This window comes from Lipotes vexillifer, unplaced genomic scaffold (genome assembly GCF_000442215.2).
Source record: "Lipotes vexillifer unplaced genomic scaffold, Lipotes_vexillifer_v1.1 scaffold1350, whole genome shotgun sequence".
Classification (NCBI taxonomy): domain Eukaryota; kingdom Metazoa; phylum Chordata; class Mammalia; order Artiodactyla; family Lipotidae; genus Lipotes; species Lipotes vexillifer.
In genome coordinates, this window is record NW_006799035.1 from 612,435 (window position 1) to 631,085 (window position 18,651).

The 18,651-nt window shown below is 33.1% G+C and overlaps 1 protein-coding gene across 4 annotated transcripts in view; it reads right to left on the reverse strand.

Moving 5' to 3' along the window:
* COL11A1 (collagen type XI alpha 1 chain) overlaps nt 1–18,651 on the reverse strand; it is a 197,853-nt gene that overhangs the window by 154,487 nt on the left and 24,715 nt on the right. For all 4 annotated transcript variants that reach the window (XM_007471378.1, XM_007471380.1, XM_007471381.1 and 1 more), the window contains exons 3-4: nt 16,625–16,838; nt 13,375–13,537 (exon numbers count right to left, since the gene is read on the reverse strand). In XM_007471378.1, coding sequence (XP_007471440.1) covers nt 13,375–13,537; nt 16,625–16,838 — 377 coding nt within the window. The remainder of the gene's footprint in view (nt 1–13,374; nt 13,538–16,624; nt 16,839–18,651) is intronic.

Sequence of the window (18,651 nt, forward strand, 5' to 3'; positions counted from 1 at the left end):
TGTATCCAGAGGCTCCTCATCCATGAATTCAACCAATTGTGGATCAAGAACATTTAGAAAAATATTCCAGAAAGTTCCAAAAAGCAAAACTTGAATTTGTTGCATGTGTGCAACTACTTACATAACATTTTCATTGTATTTACAACTATTTACATAACATTTACACTGTATTAGGTATTATAAGTAACTTATAGAAGATTTAAAGTGTACAGGAAGATAGCAGGGAGGAATAAGGATTACACTATTATTATAAGGTACTTGTACTACCTGTGAAATAGTATAGTATTATTTGAAAGTGCACTTGGATTAGTTGTAAATGTATATTGCAAATGATAGGGTAACCACTAAAATAAGTAATAAAAGAAGTATAATTGATATGCCAAGAAAATAGTGAAAATGGAATCATAAAAAATGCTCAATTTAAACCGAAAAAGAAGGCAGAAAACTAATAGAAGACAAATATGAACAAAAATAAAGGGCAGCAAATAGAAAACAGTAGCAAGTATGGTAGATGTAAATTCATCTATATCAATAATCATTTTAAACATCAGTGGTCCAAATATACCCACTAAAAGACAGAGATTGTCAGAGTGGATCAAAAAACAAGGCCGAATATTTTGTTTACAAGAAACCTACTTTCAATATAAAGACACATATAGATTAAAAGTATAGGGATGGAGACAACATAATTCAAAAAGATACATGCACCCCTATGTTCATTGCAGCACTGTTTACAATAGCCAGGACATGGAAGCAACCTAAATGACCATCAACAGAGAAATGCATAAAGAAGATGTGGTACATATATACAATGAATTACTCAGCTGTAAAAAAGAATGAAATTGGGTCATTTGCAGAGACATGGATGGACCTAGAGACTGTCATACAGAGTTAAGTAAGTCAGAAAGAGAAAAACAAATACCATATATTAATGCATATATGTGGAATCTAGAAAAATGGTATAGATGAACTTATATGCAAAGCAGAAATAGAGACACAATGTAGACAACAAACATATGGATACCAAGAGGGGAAGGGGGTGAGATGGACTGGGAAATTGAGATTGACATATATACACTACTATGTATAAAATAGATAACTAATGAGAACAGACTGTATAGCACAGGGAACTCTACTCAATGCTCTGTGGTTACCTAAATGGGAAAGAAATCCAAGGAAGAGAGGATATATGTATATGTGTGGCTGATTCACTTTGCTGTCCAGCAGAAACTAACACAATACAGTAAAGCAACTATACTCCAAAAAAGAAAGAAAAAAGCATAGGGATGGAAAAGATATACCATATTATCACTAATCAAAAGAAAGTAAGAATAGCTATATTAATTTAGGCACAGTAGACTTCAGAACAAGAAAAGTTATCAGAGATAGAGATATTACATACTGATAAAGGAGTCAATAGTCCAAGAATAATAGTCCTTAATGTGTATGTGCCTAACAACAGAATATCAAAGTATAAAAAAATGTGGCAAAAACTGATATAACTGCAAGAAGAAATAGAGTAATCTAATATCATAGTTGGAAAGTTTAACACCCTTCTACCAGAAATCAACAGATCCAGCTACAGAAAACTAGTAAGGATATAGTTGAACTCAACAGCACAATCAGTCAAGTGGATATAATTGACATGTATACACTTCTTTATCCACAACAGCATATTACACATTTTTCTCAAGCTCACATGGAACATTCACAAAAACAGACCACATTCTGGGCCATAAAACACACTTTAATCAATTTAAAAGAATAGAATCATATGATATCAGCCCTTAGAACACAGTGAAATTAAACTAGAAATCAATAACAGAAAGATGTCTGTAAAGTTTAAAAAAACTTGGAGAATAAACTACAACTTCCAAATAACACGAGTCAATGGTGCTATCTCAAAGAAAGTTTTAAAATATTTTTGAACTAAATGAAAATAAAAACACAACTTATCAAAATGTGTAGGTTGCAGCAAAAGCAGTTGTCACAGAGAAATTTCTAACATCGAATGCAAATACTAGAAAAGAATAAAAATTGAAAATCAATCATCTAAGTTTCCACCTTAGAAAACTAGAAAAGGAAGAGCAAGTTAATTCCAAAATAAGCAGAAAAGAATGATAAAAGTTAGAGCTGAAATGAGTGAAATTGAAAACAATAACAAAATACGAACAAGATTTACATGAGGAAAACTACAAAATGCTGATGAAATATCAAAGAAGTACTAAATAATTGAGAAATATTCCATTTTCACACATAGAAAGACTCAGTACTGCCAAGATGTAAGGTTGTCCCAACTTGATCTATAGAGTCAACTCTCCCAGTTAAAATCCCAGGAAATGGACTTCCCTGGTGGCACAGTGGTTAAGAATCCGCCTGCCAATGCACGGGACGTGGGTTTGAGCCCTGGTCAGGAAGATCCCACATACTGCGGGGCAACTAAGCCCGTGTGCCACAACTACTGAGCCTGTGCTCTAGAGCCCGCAAGCCACAACTACTGAGCCTGTGTGCCACAACTACAGAAGCCTGTGCGCCTAGAGCCCGTGCTCCACAGCAAGAGAAGCCACCGCAATGAGAAGCAACAAAGAGTAGCCCCTGCTCACTTCAACCAGAGAAAGCCCGTTCGCAGCAATGAAAACCCAATGCAGCCAAAAAAATAAATTAAAAGAAATCCCAGGAAATTATTTTGTGAATATTGTCAAACTGATTCTAAAATTTATAATAAGAGGCAAAAGGCCCAGAATAACCAACTCAGTATTGAACGAGTAAAACAAAGGTGGAGAACTGACACCACCTGACTTCAAGACTTACTATAAAGCTACAGTATTCAAGACGATGTGGTATTCGTGAGAGAACAGACAAATAGATCAATGGAACAGTATACAGAGCCCTGAAGTAGGCCCATATAAGTACAGTCAACTTATCTTTGACAAAGGAGCAAACAAAGACAATGCAATGGAGTAAAGACAGTCGTTTCAACAAATGTTACTAGAACAACTGGAAATCCACATGCAAAAAACTGAATCTAAACACAAACCTCACACCCTTCACAAAAATTAACTCAAAATATATCATTGATCTAAATGTAAAATGCAAAACTATAAAACTCCTAGAAGATAACATATAAGAAAGGTTAGATGACCTTGGGTATGGCAATGACTTTTTAGCTATCATATCAAAGGCATGATGCATGAAAGAAATAATTGATAAGCTGCACTTCATTAAAATTAAAAACTTTTACTCCATGAAATACAATGTCAAGGGAATGAGAAGACTAGCCAAACTGCGAGAAAGTACGTGCAAAAGACACAAATGATAAAGAACTCTTCTCCAAAATATACAAAGAACGTTTAAAATTCAATTATAACCTGCTTAAAAAATGGGCAAAACACCTTCACAGACACATCAGCAAAGAAGATATGCAGATGGCAAGTAAGCATATATGAGAAGGCATTCAACGTGTCACCAGGGAAATGCAAACTAAAATGAGATACTACTATGCACCTATCAGAATGGACAACATCCAAATAGTGCCAAAACTGTGAAGCAATAACTTTCATTCATTGTGGTGATAATGCAAAATAGTACAGTCCCTTTGGAAGGCAGTTTGCCAATTTCTTATACAATGAAACATACCCACACCATATGATCCAGCAATTATGCTCCATGGTATTTACCCTAAGAGAATGAAAACATATCCACACGAAAACCTGCACACAGTTGTTTACAGCAGATTTATTCATAGTTACCAAAATTTGGAAGCAATCAGTAGGTCCTTCAGTAGATGAATGGATAAATAAACTGAGATACATTCAAACAGTGGAATATTATTCACTACTAAAAAGAGATGAGCTATCAAGCCATGAAGGACATGGAGGGAATGTAAACGCATGCTACTAAGTGAAAGGAGCTGACAGGAAAAGACTACAAACTGTATGATTCCAACTATATGACATCCTGGAAAAAGCAAAACTAAGCAGCCAGTAAAAACTCCCCTAAATGGAAGAGCTTAGGGGAGAGGGGGCAATGAATAGGTGGAGCACAGAGAATTTTTAGGGCGTGAAACCATTTTGTAAGATACTACTGTGTACATGTATTGGTGAATACATGTCATTATACATTTGCCAAAACACGCAGAATGTACCAAACCCTAATATAAACTATGGATTTTGGCCGATAATGATGTGTTGATATACATTCATCCACTGCCACAAATGTGCCACTCTGGTAGGGATGTTGCTAGTGGGGGAAGCTGCGTGTGTGTGCACACAAGGCTATATGGAAACTCCCTATAATTTTCACTCAATTTTTCTGTTAACCTAAAAGAGCTCTAAAGAAATAAAATATATTAATAAATCATTTTTAAAAGATAATAAACAGGGCTTCCCTGGTGGCGCAGTGGTTGGGAGTCCGCCTGCCAATGCAGGGGATACGGGTTCGTGCCCCGGTCCGGGAGGATCCCGCATGCCGCGGAGCGGCTGGGCCCGTGAGCCATGGCCGCTGAGCCTGCGCGTCCATAGCCTGTGCTCTGCAACGGGAGAGGCCACAACAGTGAGAGGCCCGCGTACAGCAAAAAAAAAAAAGATAATAAACAAATGCCAACTCTGAGATAACCCAGTTGTTAAAACTCTAAAAAAGAGACTTCAAAACAGCTAATTAAAACTATAAAGCACTCAGTCCAACCATTTCACAACACATTTTTTGTTAAAGACATGTGCTACATTCACCAAGATAGACTGACTACAAGCTGGGCCATCAAATGACTGTAAATAAATCTGAATGGAATGAGATCACAGCAAGTTTACTGTAAGACAGAAATAGAATTAAATTAGACATCAATGATAATAGGCAATCTAAGAAAAACAGGTATCTAGACATTACCTCTCTATAATTCATGGGTCATAGATGAAATAAAAAGGGAAATTAGGAACTATTTTAACTGAATGACCATAAAAAAATGTATATAACACATTTATGGGATGAAGCTAAATCTGTTTAAAGAGAAATGTATAGCTTTAGATGTTTATACTGGCAAATAATGGATCTGAAAATAATGACTTTCTGCTTTGCAAGACCAGAAAAAAGAATTTCCTCTTCCAAATTTAGGATAGAGAGAACAACAATAATGGAATAGAAAAGAGGTCAGTTAAGAGAGATAATAAAAAGAGCCAAATATGATTTGTTAAAAATATCAACAAAATTTTCAAGGGCCTACTTAAACTGATTGATCTAGGGAAAAAAGAGAGAGAATACAGATCATTATTATCCGGAGTGAAAAGTAGCTACCACCAGTAATCTTACAGACATTAAATGTAGACAAGAAAATACTACAAGCAACTTTATGCCAACAAATTCAACAACTTACTGACCTAGAAAAATTTCTTTAAATGTAAAATTTATCAAGATTGATGCTTTAAAAATCAGAAAAAAATTAATTAACCTATATTGAGGAATGAAATTAAATATGTTTTAAAAAAGGAAACTGACACCTGACATTTTCACTGGTGAATTCTATGCAGCATTCAAGAAAGAAACAACATCAACCATACAAAAAATTTTTCAGAAAACAGATGAGATCACTTTCTAAATCATTTTATGAGGCCAATATTATCCTAACACCAAAACTTGACAAAGACATTACAAATACATATACGAATAATATCTCTCATTAATAAAGCCTCAAAATCCTAAAGATTTTTTAGCAAATCAAATCCAACACTATATAAAAAGAATAATATATCATGTCCAAGTGGGGTCTACCTAAGGAATGAAAAGTTGATTTTAAACATTTGAAAATCAATCAATATGCTAACAGAAAAGAAAATTATCATTGCAATAAAAACATAAAAAGCATTTAACAAAATTCAATATACATTCATGATAAAAAACTTTTAGGGAACTAAGACAAGTAGTGAACATTTTCAAACTGATAAATTTACATTGAACACTTACAACCAACATCATACTTAATAGCTGAAGACTGAATATTTATTTACATGAGAACAGAAAAACAAAAAAATAAGAATGCCTGTTTCATCACTTCCATTCAACATTTTGGTGGAGGTCCTATCCATTGTCATAGGAAAAATAAATAAAAGGTGTAAAAATAGAAAGTAGTGAAAGGTCCCTGTTTGCAGATTGCATGATTATTTGCATTTAAAAAATACCTGAACTAACTCATTTATTAAAATGAATCTAACAAGTTTGGAGGATACAATATTAATATTTTTAAAACCTATTGTGTGTTTATATAATAGCAACAAGATATTGAAAGATAAAATTAAAAATGATTTTATTTACTATAGCATCAAAAAAATAAAAATGAAAACAACCTAAGAACAAAATGAATAAAAGATGTCCACAATGTCTACACTGAAAACTAGGAAACATTGTGAGTGGAATTAAAGAAGACCAAAATTAATGAAAAGTCACACCACGCTCAGAAAAAGGAAAACTCAATGTTTGTTAAAATATTCTCTTCATTTTGCTCTATCGCTTAAATGTAATCCCAATTAAAACCTTAATTTTATTTTTTTTTTAGAAATTGACAAGCTTATTCTAAAACTTATGCAGAGTGCAGATAACCTAAATTAAATAAAGCAATGTTTACAAAGAATAAAAGTTGGAGCAGTTACCTCACCTATTTCTAACATCCTATAAAATTACTGTAATCAAGATGATTTGGTATCAGTGAAAAGAGAGACAAATAAATCAATGGAATAGGATAGTTGAGAGTTCTGTAAGAGATTTACTCATATGTAGTCAACTGATTTCTAACACAGAAGCCAAGACAATCCAATGAATAAAAGGAAACTTTTTTTTAATAAAGGATGCTAGATGAACTGGATATCCTTATGTAAAAACAATCAGTTCTGACATTTACCTCATGCCATACACAAATATTAACTCAAAATGAGGCATGACCTATGTGTAAAACGTAAAACTTCAACATGTCTAATAGCAGGAGATCTTGTGATTTTGGTGTAGGTAAAGGTTTCTTAGAACACAAAAAGTGTAAAACATGAACAACAAAATTGATAAACTGAACTTTATCAAAATGAAAAGCATTCACACTTTGAAAGACATCATTAAGAAAATAAAAAGGCAAGCCACATGCTGGAAAAATTATTTGCACATACCTATCAAAGTGCATGCATGGGACTTCCCTGGTGGTGCAGTGGTTAAGAATCCACCTGCCAATGCAGGGGACACGTGTTCGAGCCCTGGTCCAGGAAAATATCACATACCGTGGAGCAACTAAACCTGTGTGCCACAGCTACTTAGCCTGCACTCTAGAGCCCGTGAGCTACAACTACTGAGCCCATATGCCACAACTACCGAAGCCCGTGCACCTAGAGCCCATGCCGCAACAAAAGAAGCCACGGCAATGAGACGCCTGTGCACTGAAACTAGAGAGCAACAAAGACCCAATGCAGCCAAAAATAAATATATTAATTAATTAATTAATTATTTAAAAAAAGTGTATGCATGATACATAAAGAACTCTTAAAATGTCATAATCAGAATATAGCAGCCATTTTTTAATGGGCAAGACACTTCACAAAAGAAGATGCATAAATGGCCAATAAGAACCTGAAAATATGCTTATCATCATCTGTCATCGGGGAAATGCCAGTTAAAACCACAATGAAACACTAGTACATAACCACTTAAGAATGGCTAAAATTTAAAGGACTGACCAGATAAAGGGTTAACAAGGATGCAGAACAAGTGGAACTCTCATTCACTGCTGGAGGGAGTGTAAAATGATTAATGTCACTTTGGAACACAATTTGACAGTTCAATTTTTTTTTTAAATTAAGTTAAACATGCACCTGCCAAATAACTCAAACATTCCACTTCTAGGTATAAAAATAAATGCCCACACGAAATTTATATATGATTGTTCACAAGAGCTTTATATGCAGTAGCCAAAATCTGGAAATAATCCAAATGCCTTCTAACAGAATAGGTGGATGAAGAAATTGTGGTTTATTCATACATTGGAATACTGTTCAGAAAAATAAGCAAAATAAAGATACATATGAAGACATGGATAAATCTCAAAAATGGTATGCTGACAGAGAAAATGCCAAGCTAAAGAGTGCATTCAACACAATTCCATTTATAAAAATTCTAGAACAAATAAGCTACAGTGATAAAAAGCAAATTAGTGATTGCCTGGGGTTAGGGTGGGAGAAGAGATGGATCATAAAAATGCAGGAGGACACTTCCTCTGGGTGTGATGGCAATGTTTATTTTCTTGATTATGATGTTGATTTCAGAGGTATATACATATGCCACAACTGATTAAATGGTACACTTTTGATATTTGCAACTTAATACTTCAATTATACCTTGATAAATAGAGAAAAAAATCTCAAGGACTATGACCTAAATGCATCTAGACTGGGAAAGGTAGATAAATGGGAAATCTACCTGCGTTCTATCACGCTGTTCTATACAAAAACTACATCTACTAGCATACAATTTTTTTTTAAGCATGTACCTTGGAAAATATATGCAGTAAAAAGACACATGTCAGTAATCAAATTCTTAACAAAATATTTGAGATGGCTATTATTACTTTAAGGTAAGCTTTCAGGCCTTGAAGAACTACTGAAATAGTATAGTTTTTATAAATTATTATTCATTAATTTCTCCAAAGAAAATTGAATGCAAAAATCTCTTCTGAGAAGTTTGAAAAAATGAAAAATTACATCAACAAGCTTTTCCACTCAAATTGCTGTCATATTTCTCTTATTGCTTCAAAAGAAAGAAACAATCTGCCCATAGATAATTGTTAAAAATATAAAAGACTTGGAATAACCCACTTTGATTCATTAAAAAAGAAAAATAAGATGGAAATAGCAATGCTTTGAAAACTGGAGTTATAATGGCTACAACTTGATATTTAGTAAAAAAATTTCCTCTTTATAAGATTCCAAAAGTAATTTTATTAATAATCAATATAGGCAGTGTGGCTCTTCTTCTAATTTAGCTTTTCTTCATATTTTTGAAGTGTATTATTAAACTAGAACAAACCAAGTCTGTCAACTAGGGTTAGTTGGATATTTTGTGCCTGCATGAAAATATTTATCCCCTCAGACCGTGTTCCACCCACTAAGGTCCATATCCAGGTGCTACCTCTGTCTAGAAAGGGAAAATTTATCTAATTCCCACAAGGTACCTTGTAAACAAGCAGTAGCCCATAAAGAAGCACTTCGTTTACAAGTCAGACCACTAAGGACTTGTGATATATGGATCATTGTTGCTCACTCCTATCAAAATGTATAAGAATATTTTAAAAGTCAGAGTTGTAAGATAAAAAAGAAGTTATAATAATGAAGAAAACTACATATTAGTGCATAAGTAAATTAACACATAACATATAACCATATATATAAATGAAATACTAGTATTTTAAGCACTTTATATACATAAATTCAATTTTTTATAAATACTTGAGAGAGATTATATTACTATTCCCATTTGAAGACTGAGAAACTAAAACCAGCAAAATTTATTGCACAGAGAAACATAATTAAGCTAAGTACTGGCATTCAAAATCAGATTTTTCTCATTCCAGAATCAATTCTTAGATTCACTCTGCTATGCTGAAATTATATAATCTGAATTATGGGCCTATATATTCCTTTTGGCATTTTCATATAAACTAACTTCATTATACTTTTTAAAATATTTCCAGTTTTGCTTTCATCTGTTTATTGGTGAATTTTTTAAACTCTGCAGATTGCAATTCAAATATGGACATTTTTAGCATTTATTGCCATTAACATTACCATTGCATAAATGTAGGGTCGTATACAGACAAAATTATATACACTAAAATCTGCATCTAAAGTGGAATGATACTATTTCCAAAGAAGTAATATTTCCAGTTTTCAGATTAATAAATCACTGGTGTTTTTATATCATCTTCATCACTGCAACTGTTTATCAAACACTAAAATAATGCAAACATGGTACCATTCCTATCTCCTGCCATTTTTAGTTCGATTTTTAAACATTTAGTTGCAAAGATTAAAAGTCTAGATAGGTACCATAACACAAACCAAAATGAAAGGAAAAATATTTGAGTAAATTTTAGGGAAAGATACATTAAAAACATATTCAGATAAGACGAACTAATTTCACAAAAGGAGTCTGAAAATTTTATTCGGATTTAAAAATCTGTGTGTCTGAATTATTTACTTTCTTCATAGCATTTTATCAAGTGGAGAACACTACATTGTTTTTAAAATTTTATATAGCCATACAATAATACACTTTAGGAAGTAAGACCTGAATTTATGTATGATGACTATTCTGATATGTGGATTAAATAAATACAAAATTTCATCTAATGCAAACATTCTTATTCTAAAGCCTTCCCAATATTTTATTAAGTAAAAATAGTTTCCCTATTTAATTGATCAAAGATAGTACAAGGTAAACCTAAAAGTGAAGGTTCTGTATTTGCTTTTTCAAAACTAACTGCACTACATATAAAATAAATGAAAAGTTTAAAGTTTATTTAAAGTTCCAGAGGTTTTCATGAAACTCCAAGATGCGAAGCAGCTTAATAAACTTATTTTTGCTACCCACTGTCATACTCATTAAAGGTTTCATTAATGAGTCTTTTAAAGATTATTTTTCTAGTGGTTTAATAGAGGTTTTCGAAATAAACAGCTGAAGTTACTTCAAGATTTAGAATATGGCTTATATATTAGAAAGTTAAGAATTAATCAAAGAGAATAATAATAATCTTTGCTTCCAGTACCTTTGTCTTTGGTTATTTACTAGATGTCTCTTGGCTAGAGATATTTGGGTTAGCAGTGGTTGAAAACATATGGAATCGACAGATGAATGGATAAAGAAGATGTGGCACATATATACAATGGAATATTACTCAGCCATAAAAAGAAATGAAACTGAGTTATTTGTAGTGAGGTGGATGGACCTAGAGTCTGTCATACAGAGTGAAGTAAGTCAGAAAGAGAAAAACAAATACTGTATGCTAACACATATATATGGAATCTAAAAATTAAAAAAATGGTTATGAAGAACCTAGGGGCAGGACAGGAATAAGGATGCAGACCTAGTAGAGAATGGACTTGAGGACATGGGAAGGGGGAAGGGTAAACTGGGACAAAGTGAGAGAGTGGCATGGACATATATAACCTACCAGGTGTAGAATCAATAGCTGGTGGGGGGCAGCCGCATGGCACAGGGAGATCAGCTCGGTGCTTTGTGACCACCTCGAGGGGTGGGATGGGGAGGGTGGGAGGGAGGGAGATGCAGGAGGGAAGAGATATGGGGATGTGTGTGTATGTATGGCTGATTCACTTTGTTGTAAAGCAGAAGGTAACACACCGTTGTAGGGCAGTTGTGCTCCAGTGAAGATAGTAAAAAAAAAAAAAAAAAAAAAAAAAAAAAAAAGAAAAGAAAACATGGAAATATTTTAAGGAAATCATCTTTATGTGTTTTAGTTGTTGATACCATAATCAGCCTCTGAAACACAGAGGAATTTATTACATATTTTTTAATATGCAACATCAGGTTCAATTATTTATTTTGAAAAAAGAACTTACTGTGATAGTCTGTAACTATACTTGAAAACTCTAAACTTGACCCCAGTGAGCCCGAGTGTAGTATATGGGAAAGAAGGTGGAGTATAGTCTGGTTTAGTATGTGTGTTGGAGTGGAGTAAAAAATAAAAATTAAATGATATTCACCTAGAAGTAAGTTCAGGTAAAAATAGAAGTCTCAATGCTACGAAACTGTGTGAAAAAAATCTAATCAACATGTACATACATCAAATATTATATTTCAGGGCCAGTAAATATTGAGGATTAATTAATTAATATTAATTTGTGTATTTTCTCTTCTATATTTCCTCTTTATATGTTCTAATCATTTATGACAAAAAAATTCTACTTTTAATTTCTGTTGTTTAACTTCCATGGGCTCTGTGAATACATACAGCAATAGATTAAACTAATGTATGAAATGAAACCATCCACTGATATATTTCTTCCATATTACTCATTTATTTTCCAGGAAAATAAGGATTTGGATATTACAAAAATAAGTTTAGTTTGTGAAACTGATGTTCATGAAGAGTTTAATTTTAAAATAGAACTTTGTAAGCCTAAAATTTGTTTATGATATTCATTCATCTAATAAATAAATACTGATTTATCAGTTGTGTGCAATCAATGTCTGATATCAGAGAGCTGAGACTATATTATTATACATTGCCTGAATCAGTCTGTCATTAATTTAGTATGATATGATGTGTTAAAACATTTTGTTTAGAGTCAAAGGCTTAGGTACATACTAATGCAGAAACTCAAAAACAAATAGAGTCCCAAATAATCTGAAAATGTCACAAATATTAATTATATTTAAAATTATGCCATAGATTATATAACTAAGTACAGGGACGCAATATTCTACTGACCCTCTGAATTTACATTGCTTTGTTTGAAAATACATACTGTGAGTGTGTGTGTGTGTGTATACATCTCTATGTGTACATATCTGTGTGTGTATATATATATATATATATATATATATATATATATATATATACACACACACACACATTTCAACAGAATACAGCAAATCTTCCATGTAAAACTTGTCTATTAATCCATAATATATTACACAGCTTTACTTTGTTACACTTTGAAAAATAAATTATTCAGAAATTATGTAAAAACAATCATCTCAGTAATGACTAATATCTCAGGAGTGCATCCATTTATGGGGTCTGGTCTGTTTGTTCTGTTAATGATTGACTAAATGAAAATCAAAGCAAGAGTTTCCAATGATTGAAGAATTAAAAGAAAGAATGTGATTATCATAACTGGCAAATTATAATTGGAAAGGAGCTTTTTACCATGACCTTCACATTATTAAAATAGTGATTTTTAAAAATTACAGGTCATCTTTTGCAGTATCTCTATTTTACCTTGGAAACATTCACAAAGAACAGAGAAAGGTAAAATATCAGACTTGTACATTTCATTAAATTAATCTCTGAGAGGAGGAAGTGAAGAAAATGTTCTTTTCTCCAAAGAAAATAATACAAAGTACTAAGAGGAAAGTCATTTGCTCTTCCCAGGAGAATAGCATGCCTGTGTTTAAATCAACCAATCTCTGTTAAAGTTTCCCAGGCGTTACAGTCACCATTGTCTACTCATTCTCTTACTGAACAATAGAAAACATCACTGCTACACCCACGGGGGAAGAAAGTAGGTCACCCTTTAGAGTTTACAACTTTGCTTTATAGCATATATTGATTGTTACTGTTAAATCGGTTCATCTGATTTAATAATATTCAGCTTAAAATAAAGTTTGATTTACCTCAAAAACTTCTTCATCCAAAATTCTTGTTCCAAAAACTGTAATTCCACTGGTGTCAACGATTGCTCTCTCACTTCTGTCAAGTGGTTTTGTGGTTTTCATCTTACAATCAACAATCATTGTCACAGTTTTCTTCTCCACGCTGATTGCTACCCGGTGCCACCTTAAAAAGCCAAGTAATTCTTTTGTAAGTTCCAAAGATGTTGCCAAACCATTATTCACATTAAAATACAATGTATTTTAAATTATACACATAATCTGAAAGTATACAAAATGTAGGCTTATTTATTAATCAGTTGACAGGTGACTACTTACTATTAACCCAGAACAGTGCTAGGTACTCAAAAAGACACACCAACACTGTAAGATGCACAGCAGGATTGGCTGTCTATGTTGATAAGAAAGTGACCATCCTTTGCTTCACTTTGTGTTGTAACAAAAACTTAATCTCACCATGTCCTGATGACGGTATTTGATAGAGATTAGGGGCGGGATATAGAGTAATTAATAGTTTCTATGTACGTAAATGCTTTCTTCCAAAATGGAATTCCACTTAAAAAAATTCTGCTCGAGAGATCCCCTGAGATAGACTGTAAAAGGGTATGTCTGCTAATTGAATGAACACTCCATCTGGAACAACTGAACGTTCTAATTGTAAGACACAATGTGCTTCTCTGTCTTTAGGCACATTTATTTCAAGTGCTTTCATTTTCTTTTTCCACTTCAATTTCAAGACAGTTATAGATCACTACTGTGGGCAGGATCCAAGACTGAGACACAATATCTCTCCTTCTTTCCAGGGTTGGCAGGAAGTGGGAACATTGAAAGAAAGCATAGTCAACGCATGTGTGGAGTGAGTCTCAATTCACTCTGAAGCTACTGCTCCAGCTAATTCAGGGCAGTGATGACAGACCTGGGGGGAGACGTGGCCAGCCCTTTGGAAACATAAATACCCTAATCATACTGTAAAATGGTGGGTTTTATTAACAGTATCTGGTGTTAACATAAACAACAAAGTGGAACGCACTTGGATTTTGCAAGCCACTCTATTTTTTTTCCAAACGAAAAGTGCTAAATTAATATTCCAGAAGTTTCTAGGACTAGATCCATAAAATAAAGTACCCAAAAAGTTGCAGGAGCCTTTCTAAAATATCTGTTTCATGTGACTTGGCATGGCTACTGATGAGGACCAAGTATATTTCCATGTACACTTAATCTTTGGTCTTTCCATAGCACTTTCAACTAGCATAGGCATCTGCTTGGTTTGACTTGAGCAAAGATTTATATGAGGAGTCACTTAATACTGTGAGAGTAAAATTTACACGTTTCTGCCAAGAAGCCTGTATCTTAAATTAAACCATCTCTACTATTGTGGGTATGTGCTTTTCATTAACAGAAAATAAAAATGAATTCTTTCAATTGTTGAAAGCTGATTAGGACTCTAAACTTGATATTTTTGTTGAATTAATTTAAGCTCTGATAATAATATCATAATCATGGTATCACATATAATATTCAAAATATTAAATTAACCCTAAGCTTTGGAGTCATTCTTAATTATTCTTTTTCTCTCATACTACACATTCATATCATCAGAAAATCTGTCAATCCTATATTCACATTATTCACAGAATTCAAAGGCTCACAACTTTGTCCAAGTACCCATGCCTCTCACCTAGACTACTAACTGGTCCCTGCTTCTACTCTGATGCAACCAGAGTGAACATTTAAAAAAATAAGTCAGATCAAGTTTCTGTCTTGCTAAAAACTAATATAATACTCTCAATAAAAACTGAAGTCCTTACTTTGCCTCGCCCTGTCAGTCTCTGATCTCATGTCCAGATTTTTGCTTTCTGATTCCCAGTATCCCAGCCACCGCTGCCTTGTTCCTTTCACATATTCTTCACTCTGCCGGGAATGCTCTCCTCTATATCCCCACATACCCACTCTATCACTTCCAATATGTCTTTGCTCAATGCAACTATGCCAAAGAGGACTGCTCTGTCTAAAACAGTACACTCTACATTCCTGCCCCTGATGTATTTTCATTCATAGAACTATCATCACTTTTCATATGAATTATTAAGGGTAATGATGTAAACTACTCATGAAAGCCCAGTTTTCCCTGCACAGAGATGAAGGTTTTTCCATGGTCCTGACAATGATAATCTGAGTGTGAATCTTTTTTCCACCTGAACAGCTATTTCTTTCTTATGTCTACAACCAAATGTCATATTGCTGATAAATATTTTTTTAGTAGTCTGAATTCAGCAATAAAATACCGAGTAAATTTAATAAACATTTATTTGTCTTTAGCTGCTCCCTAAGTGACAGGCAATATTCACAACACAGAATTCAGAATTCAGCATGATTTTGAGAAGAGTGTGGTTGTTACTGGAAAGTGCGACTACCTGAGTTCAAACCCTATCTCTGCCACTTTTCAAATATATGTTACTTAAACTCCCAGTGCCTCACTTCCCTTATCTGTAAAATGGGTTTATTAATATTATTTTCTTCCAAGAGTCGTGAAAATTTAAATGAGTTGACTATGTATAAAGTGTTCAGAACAGTATGTAGCACATATTGAGTGCTATATAAAGCTTCCTATGATTGTCAATATTAACATGATTGGTAAAGGAAGTCAAATCAGGCCATTCTTCGGCTCAAAAAGTCTACAGTGACTTTCAATTTCACTTAGGATAAAATCCAAAGTGTTTACAACCACCTACAATGTGTTATACCATTTGGCCTCCCACTGATTCTCCATCCTCATCATCCCACACTGTTTCTGCCACACTGGCATCCTTGATGTTGCTTAGACCAAATCAGCCACACCCAGAATCAGAGGTTGTGTATTTGCTTTTCCTCCAACTGGAATAGTATGATTTTAATTATCAGCATGGCATGCACCCCGCCTCCTTCACATGTCACCTTCTTAGTGAGACTATCCTTGACCTCACTCCTTAAAACTGCATTCTCCACCATCATCCCCTATTCTCTTCACTGCTATATTTCTCTCTCTCTTTCACTTATCACCATCTGATAAACTATTTATTAGTAAGTTTTTATCGTTCATTATGTGTCTACCCAGACTGTAAACTATGTATGATTAGGTGTTTTATTGTTTTGTTCATTTCTATATCACCACTCCCTAGAAAACCTGAGTCACACTTTATAAATATTTATTGAATGATCAAATGAAAGAATTGTTTTCAGCTCAGCTAAAACTTTGGATTATTGTGCTACTTACTTTCCATCTGCGATGTTAACAGTTCTAAAGAGGGGGTAGTCTTCTGGGGCAGGTTTCCCAGTGTGGTCTTCATACAGAAAAACAGGTGATCTCCCAACCTCCACACCAATTTGCTGAATACCATGCTCATTATATATAGATAAAAGGAAAGACTGAATTCCTTTTTTGGGTTTTACTGTAAATAATATTGAAAAATCCTCTGGAAAAGTTCCTCCTGGGAAGAAAATGCCAAAGAGTCAAAAATTCTAAATTTCCAAATTATTCCTTGATCACCTTATTCTTTTTGAGCTTACTAAGTGGCCTTAACAAGTAACCAAAGTTCAAACAGTAATAACAATACAGATTTAAAAACCAATGGAGAAGGGATTCTATTAATCTTTGTCTGAAACAATTGTTGAAGCTGTATTCAAACTTTACCACCACTCATTTAAAGCACAAGTATTATGTAAAATTGAATTCATGGTTAGGAAACAAGATCATGCTGCCAGTTCAATATCAAACACACAATAAGCACTTTTAAAACACTTAAGTAGAAATTCTGGTGTAAGATTTGTATTTTCTGCCCTTATCTAATCTGTGGCCATCTATCCTCTCTTTAAAGTGGCATTGTAAGGATACAACATATGAAGGTACACTTTTAGTCATCTCTTCAAAAGCTAAAGAGTTTCTGAGCAGTTTTTCCTATCACACAATGAAGATTCACTAATAAAAAGCTTATGTCATTATAAGTCAGAACTTTTAGATGCTTGGTTAATTTGATACTAAATTCAAGAAAGAAAAATTTTTTTTTTCTTTTCCCTCTCATCATCATATCCCAAATATCCAGCATTGGGCCATATCTACATAAGTTCTTAGTACGCATTTATTAAATAAATATATAAATTAAATGGTTACCACAAGTATATCTCAGGTAGTTAAGCAATGACTATCGTATATTTTTTTATGAAAGCACTGCATATGAAATTGTGGGTTCTATTTTCCAAAAATAGTTTTACATATATATCTTATTTAACCCTTTTACTACCCTGGGACAAAAGTAAAGCAGGCATTGTTATTTGAAGGATGAGATTATTTAAATTAAAAAGTTTTCCATATGCAAAACTGGTGTATATGTGCATATGTAATCAATGATATCTGGGCCAACACCAAGAGATTCTATATTCAGTCCATTCATTCCTTATTCTATTATGTATAGTAGTATAAAATAATAAAAATAAATGAATATGACTGCCATGAATTCAAATTCAAAAAACTGTAGGAGACTAGCAATTTTACTTCTAAGAATTTACAGAGGTGATAGAGATGCTTATATGTAAAGATATTTTGTTAAGTCAATTCATCAGAACACTATGAATAATCATAAAATGTTAAAATCACCTGCAATGGTTGGGACTGGTTAAATAAAATACGAAACATTTATATAGTGGAAATCTATGCAGCCACTTAATGTAGTGGAAAGATGTCTTATGAAATGGAAATTATTTAAAATGTTGTGGAAAGTAAATAAGAATACATCACAAAAAACAGCTAATTAATGTTAACTATTTGGTTCTAATCTATCTATCTAGAATCTAGATAGATATCTCCAAACTAAAAAGTGTTTATTTAAAATTCTCAATTTTAATTTTTAAAATAACTTACCAATAATACAACTTCACTATATCACAAATATATCATAAAAGCCTTGCTTTCATGGCAAAAAAAAAAGATATAATATATATATAGAGAGAGAGGGAGAGAGAGAGAGAGAGACAGAGAGAGAGAGAGAGAGAGAAAGTTTTGTTTGATTAGATTTGTGTCACAGATATATCCAATTTTATATTCATGAAAATCAATAGAGAAAAATAATCATGTGTATAAAATTGAAAGGTAATAAAACACATCAATTAACAAAAACACCTTTTAGCTGCTTATACTACAAATAAAAATCTAGGTAATTCAGCTTATTATTGAGGAAGCTCCATAGCAAATAAGTTTTTTCTTCAAATGAATAGCTCAAACTGTTGAGAATTATAGGACTTCTTTCC